Source organism: Vigna umbellata, chromosome 1, assembly GCF_029865625.1.
Source record: "Vigna umbellata cultivar VRB3 chromosome 1, Vumbellata_1.0, whole genome shotgun sequence".
Taxonomy (NCBI): Eukaryota; Viridiplantae; Streptophyta; class Magnoliopsida; order Fabales; family Fabaceae; genus Vigna; species Vigna umbellata.
This window is the reverse complement of record NC_142165.1, coordinates 105,005,021-105,022,811: the sequence shown is the minus strand read 5'-3', so window position 1 is coordinate 105,022,811 and position 17,791 is coordinate 105,005,021. Positions and strand designations below refer to the sequence as shown.

Below are 17,791 nucleotides of genomic sequence, written 5' to 3'. Positions count from 1 at the left end.
TTTTAATCTATTGCAACCAATTCTTAGTTTGCTTAAAAAAATATTTGGTTGCTGTTTGCTTGTGAGTTCAGTTTAGATAATCCGTGTTTGTGCATTATAGCAATATGTAGGTATTGAAAATTATTCAAAGTTTTTTATCGTAAAAGACAATTAATTTTTCAATGAATTGTACATAATAATACCTACATTTAAGTTGATTCAAATCAATAACATACTAAAAAATACACAAGATGCAGAAAATAATGTGTCCATTAGAAAATGTGAAAATAAATTGTTTTAGAATAAACATCATTGTATACTGTATGAATGGTAAAAAAAAAACAAATCATTTCATGAACACGTTTGCAACTAATTTTCTCCAACGGTAAGTTTTTTAAGCTCTTCTTTTCTTCCTTTCTTTTTATTTTAATCTTCCAAGTTTTCCCAAATTTTCTTTTTTTTTTCCTATATACCCTCTTCCTTTATCGGGAGAGACGTGAAAAGGGTCAATATTTTACTCATAATCCAAATCCAAACGACCATGATGAAATGACCTTTTCCGGCAATGGAACACACCTTAGCAGAGTGAGTTTTTATTTTTATTTTGTAGTTTTTATTTAGATTTAGATTTTTATTTGTGTAACTTTTTTTGAAAAAGATTTGGTTGTTATACCGTGGTTTTGATGTGTTTATGATTTTATTTTTTTTCATTTTGATTATTCACCATGTTTTGTTTTTTCTTTCTATGTTTTTTTTCAATTCTTTTTCTTCTTAGGACTCACCAAAAAACAAAAAAAAAATGTATTATTTTATTTATAAATAACTAGTACGCACGGTTTTTCTTTTTTTTTAATAGTAACTGGAAAAAAATTAAACAATTTGAATGAGCACCCCACCTTCCTCCAACAATAAAGTTAGTTGAAGCAATTCCAAACAATATAAACCTTTTATTTATTTGTCTCCTCTTTTTACTTTTTGTTTCACTTAATTCAAATAAATTTACTTTCACTTGTAAATTTCTTCCTTTCTATTCTTTTACGTTTCATCACCTCATCCAAATCTAACATCACTACATCACTCACTCCCTACCAAAACTTGTTGGTTCCAATAAAATCTTGTTAAAAATCTTTTCTTTGGTACACAAGAAAGTTTAATAAAAAGTAACTGTCACTGACGCCTTTAACCAAACATGGTAATCGAAGAGGGGTAACAAGTTTGAAAAGTTGGTGTGTTAAACAAACCTCTTTTTAACCTTGTTCCTTTTCGTACATTGTTTCATAGGAACAAAATTTTGAAACCGGAATACTTAGTTAGGAGCATTACCGGAATAAAGGTAAAAAATTCTGGAATGTTTCCTGAGTCTTGATGATAGTAACTTTAAAGAGATGAGAAGAAGATAAAAGGTGTGCATTAAAATTGAAGGTGTTGAATTTGAAAAATAATGTGAAGAATTTAAAGATGTTGAATTTGCAAATGGAAGTGGGGACATGAGCAGTATTGAGAAAGCTTGGGTTGTGTGGACTCAAGAGGGTGGTCCAAGTCCAAGATGTGGCAGTTCAGTTGTGTTTGATTCTAAACCAGAATGCTACAGCAAAGATGCCGGGATTTGCCCTTCTCGCTGTTACATTAATGGAAACATTTGATGTGTCTCTGCTTCCGACCTTTTACTTCTTAAATGTGTCACCGTTTCAAGTAACTTGGTAGTTTTGTGGAGCCTTGATTAAGCATTTGTACTTACTGATTATGACCACCACACTGCAAAATATCAACAAAAGTACATCCCATGCTTTATACACCTCACTCACTCTCTCTGTTTTCATAAAGTGAAACAAATAATGCAGGTGTTACTACCGCTTTCTCTCATTTATAAAACATTTCAACAAATTTCTTGCAAATCCTCTGCTTCCCCTTTTTTTTCACTCAGATGCACAGATTAATAGAAACACAGATAATAATACTCATACGCATTATATATTAGTTTTGCTATTTGCATTGTATATATTTCTGTTAAAAATGTGTTTTGTTTGAAGAAAACTAAAGGGTACAATGCAGTATATGACAGTAAGATTTTGTAACGGTACACTCTTCCTTCTGAGTTACTTATTTACTTGGCTATCACCTGTCACAGATAAACAACAAAAAATGGAAAACTTCACTTGACATTTGCCAAGTTGGTAGATGGAGTCAAACATCCAACAACCTAATAAATTTTGGCTAGTATTTTTTCTGATAAATGATTTACACATGTATATTTGTTGGTTAGTTGAAGTGGGGTTTGGGTTTACTTTGTTTTTCTTGTTTATTTTGACAAAAGCAAAACTGTTTCCAACCAAAAGGGTAGCAACTTACATTAATACTTGCTAATAAATGTTATGATTGAATCCTCTAGCTGACATCATCAATTTCAAATGCTAATATTCATAAAGCTTCTTCAACTGTTGGTGAGGATAATGAATGCTGTTTGCTAACATGTCATGGAGTTAGCAAAGGATATTCTACCCTTTTGACACAAAATAATACTGTCAGAAAAAAAATAAAAATTACATGGCATGTATGGTTTAGCAGTGACCTCGCAGCTTTCACTTTGCAAGTGTTAACGTATACACAAAATACAAAATTTTGGTATGTGCAATGTAATCTTTTGTTCCAGCATGCTTCTTATATCAGCAGAAATTTGAGAGGGTGTGTTTATGGCAGTTAACCAGTAAAGCACTTAAGTTTGTTAGAATTTGAAGGAAGTGTGAGAAGCTAACGAAAGTGAGGTAAAAAGAGTTAGATGGTTATATGAAGGTATGGGGTAAAAAATGGAGTATTAAGAGAGAAGAGAGAAAGAGAAAAGTACATAAGTACACACAGTGCGGATATTTTATTTTGTTTTTGTTTTGGTTGGTTGAAATGAAATGAAATGTTGTACAAAGGTAGAGACAGTGTGTTTAGGCAATTGTGTTTACTAGGGGGATAAAAATCGTGCAATTGTACTGGCAAACTTACAACACAAGAATAGCTCCAAAGGTTTTAATGCAACCAAACAACATAAATAGTGATGCCAATCTATGTCTCTAGTTTTACTTGCGTAGTTATGTGTCCCCTTTTTGGTTGAATTGGTTTTGCTCCATCAAAACTTCTGAGCTGGACCATATGTGTTTGGGTAGCTAGGACAGCACTATTGACCTGCTTTTGGTTGCAATATACATTCACATTGTAGTGTTCTGCAATTCTTAAGAAGCGAGCATCAGGGCACAGTGGTACTTAGCTTAGACTAGATGAGCCAGATAGTTAGCACGTGTTTCCAACAATTTCCTCCCATTGATTAATTTATACTGGTTATGAAACTCAAACGATCCTCCTTTCTGCCATTTTCTTCTGTCTTGCATAAAACAGAAAAAAGTTGGCATATCGCATATTTAAGCATGTGAAGGCCGTTTGGTTTTGAGTACGGGTGGACATATAAAGTTTGGCGTTTTGTTTTCTGTGTAAAATTTCTAAGGGAATGATCTTCAACTTCCAGGGTAAACGGAGGATCAAGTTCTAATACCAAGTCGCTGAATAAAGTTCACAGCATCTGAGCACTAACCACTGTAAGTACAAATAAAAATATTTGGAACTTTGATTCCCTAAGTACCCTTGCTTTAACAGAACCTCCAACTTGTTTCAACGGAACTAGCAAAAGGACAACACACCTGTAACAATTTTCTTTTATTTTTATTGAAAAATGTTGCAGGAGTATGGTTCTAGCTTTCTCTGTGCATCTTTCATTTTCTACATTTCTCGAATGGAAAAAGGTCAAATTGTAAGTGGGAGGGTCTGAGTCTGAGGTAAAGGAACAGAAAAAGTAAATGAGTTAGTAGCAGTAAAAGCTCCAACCGTACAATCTTCTCAGACAGGCATTGGCTTCAGACACCAACGCTTAAATAGTTTCATATACAATAATACCAATAATAACTATTTCCTCTTTTGTCTTTAGGACCTTTTCTTTCTCTCTCCTTTAGTTTATGGATTTCCGTAAAGATGTCAGAGACAAGGGCTGCCAGAGAGGCAGCTTAGTCGCAGAAGCAGTAGCAACAGAGAGGTGCAGTCATAATAGGAGCTGAGAGAGAGAGAGAGAAAGAGAAAGAGAAAGAAAGAGATGTGTGTGTGTCTGCATTTGTGCAGTGGCATGCAGCTATGTAATCAGAACCATTAGTTTATTACTGTAACACAATGGTTCCTGAAATAAATATACCTACTCTACACCAAGGGGCAAATGTAACAAACAACAAGCAATAACCCCATAAACACTCTCCTCTCCTCACATTTCTCCCCAACCTGAGCCCTGAACCTGAAACTGTCCTCTCTTTAACTACACACTGTGAGGTCTCAGTAGCTTCTGTTTCATTTGTTACTATCACTCATCAGCCTTTGTGCTCTTTGATTCCCTTTTACTCTTTTCATTTTTCCTGTTCTTTCCCATTCCCTCTGCTTGATGATGAATGGAAGGAACAGGTTCCCCTTCACTCCTTCCCAGTGGCAAGAGCTTGAACACCAAGCCCTCATCTACAAATACATGGCTTCAGGTATCTCCATCCCTCCTGATCTTCTCTTCACCATCAAAAGAACCCACTTGGACTCTCCTCTCTCCTCACGGCTCCTCCCTCACCAGTCTCAGCACTGTAAGTCCATCTTTTATTTCTGCATAATACTCTTAACAAAGTTTTAACTTTTAATCTGTCATACACAAACTATTTAAACCCTCCGCCACTACATCGTCATTATTGTATTGTGCATACTTAAGGTTTTAAACCATACAACATCAAGGTTTTCGAGACATGCAATTGCAATTGTATTTACCTATAATGTCTTGCAACATCAGCTATGATGTCTTGAAAGCTTCTTTTTGTAGATGTTTGTGTGAGGCTGTTGAATGGATAGTTTTGAGTTGGTTTGTTTGGTGTGCATGCAGTTGGGTGGAACTATTTGCCAATGGGATTGGGGAGGAAAATAGACCCTGAGCCTGGTAGATGCAGGAGAACAGATGGAAAGAAATGGAGGTGCTCAAAGGAGGCTTATCCAGATTCAAAGTACTGCGAGAGGCACATGCACAGAGGAAAAAACCGTTCAAGAAAGCCTGTGGAAGTTTTGAAAACATCACCAACGACAGCAACAACGATCACAGATGCCTCAACCCCCACAATCTTATCAATCACCAAAAACAGTCCTGCACTCTCTCCAACCACTCATTCTCTCTCTCATGACACTTACCATCACCACCACCCTCAACATTCGCCCCACTCCTTCCTCTATCATCACCCCTCAAGACCCTCTTCCGGTGTTGCTTTGTCATTTCAAGATAACAGTGCCCCCTTGTTTCTCGACACTGCTTCTTGCTCTCAGAATAACAACACTGACTGCAGGTTCTTTTTTCTGATATCTAAAAGCTGTACTACTACACACTTACATATATATACATACATAATACACACAGCTCTTCTTTACATAACATCTCAACAAGTACTTGTGGCATAAAAGAAATCAAACATCTATCATGTTTGGTTCCAAACTTTCCAAGATATTCTCAAAGTTTTAGTTTTTATATCTCTTCTTTTCTTTTCTTTTTTTACTAAACTAACATGATGCCACTTTTTCTAATTTGTTTACAGAGACTTAAAGTTAACATATTCATTAAAGAATTTTAGCATCCAGAAAGAAATTTGATTCTGTTAACTTTTTAGACCAACATGTAAGTACTTATTATTGAGTGATATGTGAGTGATTCTCCTATTGTTATTGGAAAAGGAACAGGTATGTGTATGGACTGAAAGAGGAGGTGGATGAGCATGCCTTCTTCACCGAACCTTCTGGAACAATGAGAAGCTTCTCTGCTTCCTCAATGGAAGATTCATGGCAACTCACACCACTGACCATAAGCTCTTCTTCCTCATCAAAACAGAGGAGCTGCTCTGGTTTGTCCAACGACAACAACGAGTACTCCTACTTGCAACTTCAGAGCCTCAGTGGCAACAACTCAAAACAGCCCCAGCAAGATCAGGCTTGCTACATATCAGGAAGCGGCAGTGGTATCAAGTGTGAAACTTTCATGAAACTTGGGAAAGAAGAACCTCAGAAAACTGTTCATCGCTTCTTCGATGAATGGCCCCCCAAGAGCAGAGGATCATGGCTAGATTTGGATGACAAATCATCAACCACCCAGCTCTCAATTTCCATTCCCACTTCTTCCCATGATTTTGCAACTTTCAGTTCAACAACCCAACGAGGTAATGAAGCATGACTGAGTGTGTGTGTTGGTTTTCTTTTTCTTTTTTGATGATGGGGTCATAAGTGGCTTGGGAATTGTTTATAAGTCGCATTTTTTGTGTTTGCAGATGGTTGAGTTAAGCTTTGAATAGTGGGGTCCTTCGGTCCTTGTACTTGAATCAAAGACCAATAATGTACTTACATGGTGGGGTTCACATTATGTTGTGATTTCTGAGATCTCTTTAATTGCTCTCCCTTTTTCTATCTGTTTTCAAATGTTGTTCAAGTTTATATGTGTTTCCATGAAGGGATCCAATGTGTTCGTGTGCTGTTTGCTTTCCATCTTGTGTTCTTTCTTTCTTTTTACTCTCTCTCTCTCTCTCATTCTCTCATTGACTACCCTATTTTCTGTTATCGTGGTTTGAGCTAACACTCAAAGACAACTCCTTTTTTTGCTCATTCATCATTCTCTGACTAAGTACAATGTTTTTGGGTGCTTTATGGTCCCAGGGATTTGCTTCTTCCTCACTCTTTCAAACTTGTTGGTTCAAATCTTTCATTACATATATAACTGCAGTGAAGTTCTAACTCTAATAAGAAAATAACACCCACAGTATCCAGAATTGTGTTTAAGAAACAAGGTTAGTTTGTAGAAAGAAAATGAAAAGGTTTAGCAAAAGGGATTTTGTGATTGTTGTTAAGCAGCAGAACTGGGTTCAATGATTAAGGTTTCCGTCGACAACATCCCAATGAAATAGTGAGATGAGATATGACAGTCACATAAAAAAAAACTACATTGTGAAATTTTCTCCTAAAAAATGCTCACATAAATGTTTGGCAGATAATCATGAATATGGTTTGGTTCCCTTAAAAATATTATCCCTTGAAATGCACTGTTTAATGGAAATAAAATCATTACACAGATATTAAACTCTTTAAAGGCGTGTGTATAAAAAGTTACACAAAAATATAGATCCATTGACATGTTTAGAAGAAGCAGCTTTATTGATCTAATTAATATGTTGTTCTGTAAAATAATTTTAAATAAGCTTTAACAAATATATATATATATATATATATATATATATATATATATATATATATATATATATATATATATATAATTCATTTTAATTCCTTTCTATCACTTTATATATATAATGGCTATCTAAAATATATTTTAAACACGATGAGAAAATTTATTTAAATATAATATAAATAATAAATTTTTGTGTTATATCTTCAAGTTATGTATTTAATTGTTTAAGTTTATTTGTATATTAAATATTCCATATTAGCTATAGAATTTATAAGACTTATGTAAACTTTAATTTAATCAGTCAGATTTTTAAATGCTTTAGACTTTAAAGAAAAATAAATAGAGTTAATTTTTTTACATAAGATAAAAAAAATTATTTTTTTTTTCAAAATTCTGGTTAAGAAAATTGTCATATAAATAGATTAAAAGTTTGAACTTAATTATTCATTTAATCTTTCTTAAAGAAATTAAGTTTATGTTCACTACCTGAACATTTCAGTTTAGTTTTTTAATACTTTTTATGTTTTTAGTTTTTTTACATTTATTATTTTTAATCTTTTAGTATTTCGATAAATATTAAAACTAATGTATAAACAAAATTGGGGTCTTTCTTTGGTCTTAAATTACAACTTCAATATGTTATGTACCAAAATTTTAAAAATATCACATAATAACCCCATTAGAATGTATCAAAAATCTTAAATTAGAAAGGTCTTAAGATAAAATATAATCCAAATTTTAACTTATTAACTTATGATTCATTTCAAATAATATTAACATTAATTTAAGAGAATAAAACCAAATTAAAAAGTTAAAAGATTACATTATTTTTAATTAAAACAAATCAAAAATTCAAATATAAAAATCAAACTATTAATAAAACCTTTTTTTTATCTCTTTCATAACCCATATTGGATCATCTAGCCATTCTCCTTTTCATAAACAATCCCTTGATGTCATTTTAGTCCAATTCCAACTTATCAAATAATTTAAAATAATTGTCCCTACATCTATTTTTTCTTCTACTTTCTTTATTAAGTTGAAACATATGATATTATCATTCAACATAGAATGTCATCCCACAAGCTACCTTTTACACCACCCCAAATCATAAACAAACACTTATCAATGTACATTTTATTTTATCTTTTTTCTATTGTTAACCTCTAAACCCTATGGAATCTTTCACCTTAAATTCCAATTTTGTTCAGTCACAATTAGTTTGTTCGACATAAAAAAGAAAGAAAAAAACTTAAAGAATGAATGGAACATAGTAACGCATGCAATTAAAAGGCAAAAAAATTAGCCCAAAATTTAATCACATGGTCATCCTCCAAAAGTTAGTTTCAAATATGGAACGTGTGTATTGCATAAAAATATCATTCTATTTTGCAATTCTCGTACACCTTGCAGCTAAATAAGAGAAAAAGAAGAGAATATTCTACTTTCCAAGTTCTATTATTATTGTTTATTTATTTGTTATTTATTAAAATACTAAATACCTGAGAAAGTCCATCCACGTGGGTAGGGTCAAAGGAAGAAGCTTGGACACTGTGTGCTCTTTACAAATATTCACCTGTCTACCAAAAAGACAAACTCCATAAATCACTTTTTTTCTTTCCTATTACATGATTAGACAAAACCAAGTTCTGATTAATTATTAATCACATCTCTGATCCTAATATACCATAATTTTAGGATTATATAAATAAAGCATGATTAATCCAAGTATAAATTTTTTTTCCACCCCTTCTGAGGACTATATTCCCAGTGGCAAAGCAAGTACATATCTTTTTTCTTTTTTTAATAATGCCATGGAAAGTGCATGGGAGAAGGATTCTGTTCTCTTTTGTCCAAGAAAAAGTGATGAATAACTTGCTAACTCCACGGATAATTTCATAACCGTTCAGTCACCTTAAAAACGAAACAATTGACCAATTTATAGTTTCATAGAAGTTGGTCAAAAAATCAATCAAATTAAAAAAAATGAAATTAACATTAAAAATAATTATATTAATTTTAAATTAAGTTATTATTATTTGAGTTGTAATTAAATCAACATTAATTAAAAATTTATTTTAAAATATATAAATATAAATCAGTGATATTTAGATAATTTATTACATTAGTTACGTATTTATTATTAATATTCATATTCATTTATATCGAAATATTTTTTTATAGATAACAATAAAGAACTTTAAAAACTTAGAGTTTGAACACATTTGAGAAATAAAGTTGGATTCCTTGAACCAAAACATAGCCTAAGAGTTCATAATCTAACTTTAGCATGTCCGTGCCATCTGAGTAATATGTAAGGAATTTTGTAATGGTTATTTAGGAAGGCGTATTTAAGAGATAATATTTGTATGTAAAAAGGTGGAATCTTTGATGAGATAAGGGTGAAAAAGGAAGAGGGAGTGGGAGTGTTATTGTATTGGTGGAAAAAAAGGGTAAGTGAGGAAGTAAATAGTGTGTTGCAGAGAGAGCAGAGAGTGCAGAGAGAAGGCAGAAGGGTTGAGAAGAGTGCAGAGTGGTGTGTGAGGTGAGAGGTGGAAAGAGTTGAGCAGTAATGAGTAGGGACAGAAGAGGCAAAGAAAGAGGCAAAGAAAGGTACACTTATTATCCCTTTTTTTTCCATTCAACCATCTCCTCTGACTCTCTCTGTTACCACTCAGTCACTACCCGACATTCAAACAATCACTCTCCCAACCAAACCCACTTTTTTATTATTATTATTATCTTAATTTTTTTTTATCTCTCACATTATTTATTTTTCAGTCAACTGTGTCGTGGATTTAGGTGAGACAGATCCTATTCAAATAATACAATTTAATGCTTTGTCTCTTTCCTTCCTCATATTAATGCAGACCCAAATCTGAAGAACCTGTCTCTTTGTTTCTTTTTTTTTTATCCTGAAAGAAAAACATGAGATGTGTTAACAGATCAGATCCATGTATGAAAAAGATAATTACTGTAAAATTCAAGGTCACTCGTATACTGTTAATGTGAAACATGAAGCAACCTTTTTTCTTTCTTTTTATCAGAAGCTGAATTGCTACGGAAGAAAAACATTAAACAATGTATGAGACCAAACAAGAACACTCTTATGTAATGTAATTTACGTAGATATGATCAATCGTGTTATGATATGGTTATATGTTGTATAATGTAAAAATAACTATAAAATAAGTACTTAAAATAAAATAATAATAAAAGAATTTTTTTATATATTATTAATAATATTTGTATTATATATCGAGTTATCTAAATCATTATTCATAATCATTATTCATAATCATTATTTTAAAATTTATAAATATTGATTTGAGAAAAAAAAATGAAGACATTTAATAGCATTAATAACTTAAATTATTATTTTTTACTCATTTTGATATCATATTATCTTTTGTAAGTAATTTCGAGACCAACAAATTTCTTCTAGACATATCTCACTTCTTATATAGCATACTGTCATCGTATTACCACATCACATATAAACATAAATCACACAAATAACAATCTAGCAAAAGTCAAATGTCTAAACAACATATGCTCTCATTGGCATCACATATAAACATAGTCTCATTTGCATAATCTTTATGACTTCCAAGACTTAAAGGTTTCTGAAATACACATGATTGACTAGACTCAGATTCTACATGTGTCATATTATCCACACTCTGAGCGATTCCACTTTCACATAATAATAAATTATAACCAATGTTCTCCTTAAGTATGATACAATGAATTTCTCATAAATATGTGTTTTTATTCTCGTATTATCACAGTGTAGAAATCTCCACCAACTCATATAACTAAATATTTCTCTTTATATTCTCTTTATACAAAATATATTGAAAGTTACTATCTCCTCGTGATCCACAAAATTAATAAATTCAAAAGCTTTAATATAAACAAAATGAAACTATTTTATCTCAATTATATTTAAAAAACCATTATATTCAATACAATGACTAAATAATGTTTCTTATTAAAATAATATATAATATTTATGTAATTTACAAATCAATAAGTAATAAAACAATATAATCACTTATTTAGAATATAATGACATTAAAAATTCCTTCTTGTAAACTAATCTTGTGTTTACTTGTGAGTATGTTCATTTTAATAAGCTTAAGCAATAAGCGATGAATGATTTACAAGTGAGAGGATGTTTGAATTAGCAAATTTGAGGGTGAGGGAAGGAGCGGATTAGCAGGATTTAGAGATTTTTTAACATTACTTCAACTAAGGGAATTTAAGGGTGATAAGTATTAAAATATATTTTTACCTTCATTAAATCATCTTTTCTTCCTTCATGTGCATGGTGTTAGATTTTTTTCTTTTGGTGAGGTTGAGTGAGAATGGCCCTTTCAGGTGAGTTATTGGATGGGGTGAAATTTATGTGTGGTTGATGATGTAACGAAAAACAAGTAAAAACAAGTGCTACAAGAATCTAGTAAGGTTCCATGGTGGTGAAGGATTGAGACTACACTGAAGGATGAAGTCTGTGATTGAGGATGAAGAAGAATGAAATTGATTTTCATTAAGTTAAAGCCAATTCCATTATGAAGTGTAAAAGATAAAGAGATCAATTTCATGAGGCATGAAACTGATTCCAACAAGAGTAAAAACGTCAAAGGAATTGATTTTTATAAGGTTGGAACCGATTCTATCAAACCTTGAAATTGGGTATGATGTTTCTGAAACTAGTTCCACTTTCTTGATGGTTTTTTTGTGTTCCATTTGAAGAGGTTGTGCCAAGTCAATTCCTATGGCAAGTCCTGATCTTCTTTGGCCATGCTTTCAAAATAAGTGAAGGCTGAGATGGATATGATGCTGCACAGGAATTGAAATTAAAATTTAGATTATTGCATCGTGTTTTTTATATGGTTGTGAAATACAAAAATCACCTAAAACACTTGAACATGTATTGTACTAGTGCATGTATTCATCTTCATCCCATGAAATGGAATTAAGTATATAAGCTTAGTAATTGAAAATCATGACATTAATTATTCACATTAAACATGTCTCCTCTTTTGCCCTTTATATGCAATGTGGAATTAGAAAGGCCTTCAAACTACATTAATTTATTTTTCTTCTTTTAAGAAGACAGTAGTGACATGTTTTTGCTAATTTATGCACAAATGCATAGGATTAGATTTTTTAAAAATTTGTTTTACTAATTAAAATTTTAAAACATAATGAATATTTACAAGGTGTTTTCAAGTTGATTTTAATTCGGTGAGTTACTAAAATATATTGTATAATTTATTTATTATAATTTTTAAAAATTTTAATATTTCAAATATTTTTTACAAAATAAATGTAACTTACAAATATAATTTTATATTACTTTTAACATTAAGAACAATTTGATGATCTTAATTTTCTATTTATTAAAACATTTTTTTTAAATATATGACAATAGTCAAATTAATTACCAACTTTACTTTCAAATCCACGCACTATCCTCTTCAAATCCCTTAAAGAAATTAATATATATTTTATTCTTAAATAGATCTAAATTATTTTACTTACTCTTCTTTAAATTCATTTTTAAAAGTAAACACACCTTAAGGTATATTCTTACGTGAATATGAATTTGAGAGAGATTGAATGCATGAATTTAAATGGATTTCAAGATAAAATTTTTGTGTTTCTTTCAAGAAATTTAAAGATCGAAGTAATTGAATTTGAGTGTAAAATTTGTGAACTATTTGATTATTTGATAAATTAAAAAAAGTTTTAATAGATTAAAATATAAGATTGTTATTTTGTCCTTATAGTTAAAATTAATATATTTATTATTATTTTATAATAATAATAATAATATTATTTATTATTATTATTATTTAATAATATAATTTTTTTTAATAATTATTTATTATATATGAGTTCTTTGTAACGGAGATAATTATGTATATAGAGTCTATTACAATATATTGAAAAAGATTCTTATAGATTTACAAATGTGCATGTGCATGCAGTCTGAAATGATATAACATGGATTTCATTAACCAAGATTCATCAACACCACTTGTTCAAAATGGTTCTTTGCTTATGGGTTATATGCAAAATCAATTCCACTTATAGATCATACAACACCGATTATCCTTGTCCAAGAATCGATCCTAACTATAAAACCACATCCAAAAACATAAACAAAATATCTCAAAGTATAAAAACATCCAAATAAAATATTATTTCTCTTTCCTTTATCCTTTAAATCAATTCTCACATTATTCACAAATCCATTAAAATCAACACAACTAGACACTTACATTTTCATAGGTTGTAATAGTTATTTTGCTGTACAGAACACAAGACATAACTTCCTTCTTGAATGAACAGAAAAAAGAAGAAGGAACAACAAAACAATTATAAAAAGGCTAGAGGAAAAAGCAAAATGAAAATTACATATTTTATAAAATATATTATAAAAGATCGAAATCAATTAAGAAAAAAAGTTTATTGAAGATGTAAAGAGACCTACAAAGTGACACATATTTCAACGTTTTTTAATAATTAATTATAAATTTATTTTTAATATAGTGCTGTAGGCATTTTAGACCTTGTCTCTAAAAATGAAAACAAATGAGTCATGGAGATTTTAAATGCTTATTTTAATTTGGTTTATTAAAATAAAATATAAATACCCTAATTTTCATCTCAGCAGGAGAAGCATATGGAACCCAGCAAAAGCCTTGAAGGGATTGGAAAATTGGAAGGCAGAAGATAGAAGAAGGGTATCACAGAACACAACACAGCAGAACACAGAAAAGTCTCTCTGAGTTGAAAGGAGAAGCTACAATGCCCATCAGATGGTACGAGCGAAACAAATCCCATAATTGTTTGCTAATTTTTGTTTTTGCAAAAAGTGATTTATGGGTTTTGTTTTCTTAGTATTTTACATTGGCAACCCAGCCAAGGAACCATGGTGAACAGCCAAATCCTGAATGAAATTTCACAGTGCGTTGAAAGCCTTAACGGCGTCAAAGAAGGAAGATGCAAAGCCTCCCTCACATTCTACAGACCTAATTTACGAGGTTACCTCTCTGCATTCTGCCTCCCTTTTCTGTTTTTATTTTTTATTTCCACACAAGAATCTTATTCTAGACACTGTGGAACATTAACATTATACCTGTATTAGTTCTTTATGTTAGACCAAACTTCATTTTCGTGAATTTTTGGGGTTTTACTTTTCTCTGAAATCCATTCTTTCCTTCTGATTTTGGCAGACCCGTCCACGGCCATTGATTTCCCTAGAGATTTTCTGGGGATTTCGATGCTAGAGCAGCCCAACAAATACTACTTCATCATTCGTGGCCAGAAGATTGTTCTGGAGGCCGATTATTCTATCTTGACTATCATGGAGAAACTCCAGTCCTACAAGTCCAAAGTGACCCTTCATTTCGAGGTTTGTTTTGTTTTGTCAGTGTCATGGCTTTTGTTTTTTTGTTTTTGCTCTCTTAGTATGTGTTGGTGGTGCAGGGAGCCCTGTATAAATTGGGAGACTTTCAGATTAGAGTGATTAAAGTTGTTCCCAATCAAGCAGAAAGTCTCAGAGGAATTATGATTGAGGTGACTAACTCTGAAAATTGTAGTGGTGATAATACATGTTTGTTGCATGTTCTTGATGTCGTTATGATATGCTGAACCAAGGTTATCAATAGTTGATATTGGAAAATGCAGGAAAACCAAACTTTTCATATGCATGTAGAGGATAGATTTACAGGCAAGTCGCTAAAGATGCATAATAAATAAAAGTTAGCATCACATTAAGTCAAATGTGCAGTTCTGCATTACAAAATACTGATGGAAACACTAAAATGAGAGGGGGAGTGGGGCAATGTGACTGAGGGGGAAGAGATCACTTGTCCCACATCTTGGTGACGAACTGTGATGTCCATTGCGGATGCATGAAGTTTAGTGATAGCTTATCATGTCTTTTATGTTAAGAGACTGACTACATTCTCCTGCACGAAGTTTAGTGATAGCTTATCATGTCTTTTATGTTAAGAGACTGACCACATTCTCCTGCATGATTTGAGAATTGACTGCGTGAATAGTCTAGCACTCATATTGTAACTAAATTTATGATTGGATTGATGAAAACAAATGAGATCAAATAAAACGGAATGGATCATAATGAAATAAACCTCTTTTTCATTGTCTGTTTTGATATGTTATGGTGAGTGGAACAATTCCCATTCCTTCCCAAATTGGGAGGGAAATCAAACTAAACAATAGAATAGGTTCCATTACTGTTCATTATATTCCATTCATGTTTTACCATTCCAAACTATGGAACATGATACCTGTATATTTCATTTTCCTCTATTCTTCCCTCATCTATTAATTCAAACTAATTAGGGAATTTAGTTTTCTTGGACGGGAGGAAATGAGGATAAATTTTTAAGTTCTAATAAATATTCTTTTATTTGATTTTTTTTAAACGATAGCTTAATATAAGTTTAGTGATTTAATCTTTATCTATTTTTATAAATATTATATAACTTATTTCAAAAAAACTGTCCCCTCTTTTCTTTTTTGAGTGAAGTCTATACTCCTTTATGTAAAATCAAAGGAGTTGAATAATAAATTTTGGACTTTGTTGGTTTATTCACTTGGTCATTCACCTCATATATCATGAGAATTGTGTTATTGACAATCTTCATCATATTTGTTGTAAGATTGTCGTTCTTATTGGAATGAAATTCACATCTGGGATTCCAATGGAGTGATCCATCTTGACATTTTCGTTTAGAGGTGGTGTGCATGATGGTGGTGCACACCGGGAACCCATCTGGTGTGCATGATGCTCTGTTAGGAGGGCTACAATAACAAGTAAACTGGTAACTAACAGAATGTAAATGAATAAAGAAGAGACCTAATACTTTCCCACTGTAATTTGGTTATTTTTACTTTGTACCTTCTAGTTGAAAATGCTTTACTAATAAATTTAACTTGCTCTTAGACCCAATGAAAATTTGATTATTATATATGAATTCAAAAGTTTAACATTATTCAAACATATGAATACTAAATTTTTATTCAAAACAATTTAGCTGTGTTATGACTTCCTTGCATTTGATGTGGTTAGTCTTAAAGATCTCTTTCCTTTCAAAATTGATATTTTTACTCTCTCTACCTTTTTAGAACTGATGTGAAAACGGGAGAGACATTTTAATATTCAGTTTAAAAAATATATTAATATCATATTTAAGAAAAAACTGAATATGAATGATAAGTCATGGAGTTGATTGCCATACATTACTCTAACAAGATCAAATTTGAATTCCGTATCCTTTTATAGGATGAATTAGGCAATATCTTCTTAATTTCACATTAATTTTCAATAACACATTAATTTTCGAAAGGTAATATTTAATTTCCATTAGTAGTACCTTTAATTCTCATTATATGGATAATTATTTTCCATATGTAATTAAAAAGATAAAAATTACAAAGAAAACTAAAAATTTCTGACACTTTCATGATCACATCGAGAACATATATTATCTTCTGTGTAGGGAGGTTTGATGGATCTTGCTTAGTTAGTTTTGCTTTCCTTCTAAATAAATATTCAATGTTTATTTTGTGCAGATTGAGTATCTTCCTATTTCTTCAGTTGAAAAATCCAAGCACATTATGGAAGATTTCATTGATTTGTGGAAAGAAGTAGTGTCTAAAAAATCATTAGCGGGTCAGTTCGTGCATACAGAACCAAATTATGCAGAATATGGACTTTCTGACAATTATACTTCTCAGCATACTGCTGTTCAGTATGCTGCTGCATTGGCCCAACTAATTCAATCTTCACAGCAACTAATTCAATCTTCACAGCTACGAAACTAGAACCTTTTAAGGCTTTCCTTTCTCGTTGTTTACATGAAAGTTGAAAGATCACTCCTTCCTTTGAGGGAATTCAATCTTTGATACTCCTTTTGTGTATTATACCAAGAATCAGAATGTGAAATTTAATTGACAAAATCCTTTTTTTTCTACTCTGTTTCCATAGTTATATGCAGAACAGATAATTTCAATTGGGTGTTGATTGACGTTTTACAATTAGAAGAAATATTTCTTAAAACTAGATCCTGCCCTCAGCATATTTCAGATTCTGTTTATAAATTATTGTCCATGAATTATTTTTTATTTGGTTCGTATGACATTGGTAAACATAGGTCAGCTAAGGTGCGGTCGATTCTGCTAATGCTTTAGAGTTTTCATGAGGATGTCTTACATTTAGTCACTACATTTGAAGCTATAAAATTGGTGAAGGTAAGAAAGATTATAGTTTCATTTTTTTCTATTAACATATAAGATAGAATATAAGATTAATTTGAAGTATTTGGAAGATAGGATGAAAGATATTGTTAATTAAAACTTCTACTAACAAAAACAACTAATATTTGCTGATAAAAAAAATTAAATTGAGTTTAATAACATTCGTATCTTATGTATAATAGTAATTTTGTGATACATTACAAAAAATTGACTCATCTTATTAATTTTACAAAGACAATA

At 31.2% G+C, this 17,791-nt stretch overlaps 2 protein-coding genes across 3 annotated transcripts; both read left to right on the top strand.

Annotated features, from left to right (window-relative positions):
- The first annotated feature begins 4,006 nt into the window (after positions 1-4,006).
- Positions 4,007-6,550, top strand: LOC124823538 (growth-regulating factor 1-like). Of its 2 annotated transcripts, none has more exons than XM_047295752.2 (4): positions 4,007-4,628; positions 4,919-5,369; positions 5,752-6,230; positions 6,339-6,550. In XM_047295752.2, exons 1-4 carry the CDS (start codon positions 4,442-4,444, stop codon positions 6,344-6,346), a joined length of 1,125 nt encoding a protein of 374 aa, XP_047151708.2. In that variant the 5' UTR covers positions 4,007-4,441; the 3' UTR covers positions 6,347-6,550. The 2 variants fall into 2 exon arrangements, with proteins under 2 accessions (XP_047151708.2, XP_047151709.2); XM_047295753.2 differs by having other exon boundaries at positions 4,015-4,628; positions 5,758-6,230.
- A 7,376-nt stretch (positions 6,551-13,926) lies between these two features.
- LOC124823539 (mediator of RNA polymerase II transcription subunit 20a) lies at positions 13,927-17,268 on the top strand. Its single transcript, XM_047295754.2, has 5 exons — positions 13,927-14,085; positions 14,165-14,307; positions 14,500-14,678; positions 14,753-14,842; positions 16,868-17,268. The coding sequence occupies exons 1-5, from the start codon at positions 14,072-14,074 to the stop codon at positions 17,117-17,119; spliced, it is 678 nt and encodes a 225-aa protein (XP_047151710.1). The 5' UTR covers positions 13,927-14,071; the 3' UTR covers positions 17,120-17,268.
- The last annotated feature ends 523 nt before the right edge of the window (positions 17,269-17,791 follow it).

What these genes read in the sequence shown, in the direction of transcription:
- LOC124823539 (XM_047295754.2), top strand. An exon ending in CTACAGACCTAATTTACGAG is followed by an intron (nt 14,308 to 14,499) that starts GTTACCTCTCTG and finishes TGATTTTGGCAG; the next exon opens with ACCCGTCCACGGCCATTGAT. An exon ending in AAGTGACCCTTCATTTCGAG is followed by an intron (nt 14,679 to 14,752) that starts GTTTGTTTTGTT and finishes TTGGTGGTGCAG; the next exon opens with GGAGCCCTGTATAAATTGGG.
- LOC124823538 (XM_047295752.2), top strand. Translation starts at nt 4,442, where the DNA reads ATGATGAATGGAAGGAACAGGTTCCCCTTCACTCCTTCCCAGTGGCAA. An exon ending in CCCTCACCAGTCTCAGCACT is followed by an intron (nt 4,629 to 4,918) that starts GTAAGTCCATCT and finishes GTGTGCATGCAG; the next exon opens with TTGGGTGGAACTATTTGCCA. An exon ending in AATAACAACACTGACTGCAG is followed by an intron (nt 5,370 to 5,751) that starts GTTCTTTTTTCT and finishes TTATTGGAAAAG; the next exon opens with GAACAGGTATGTGTATGGAC.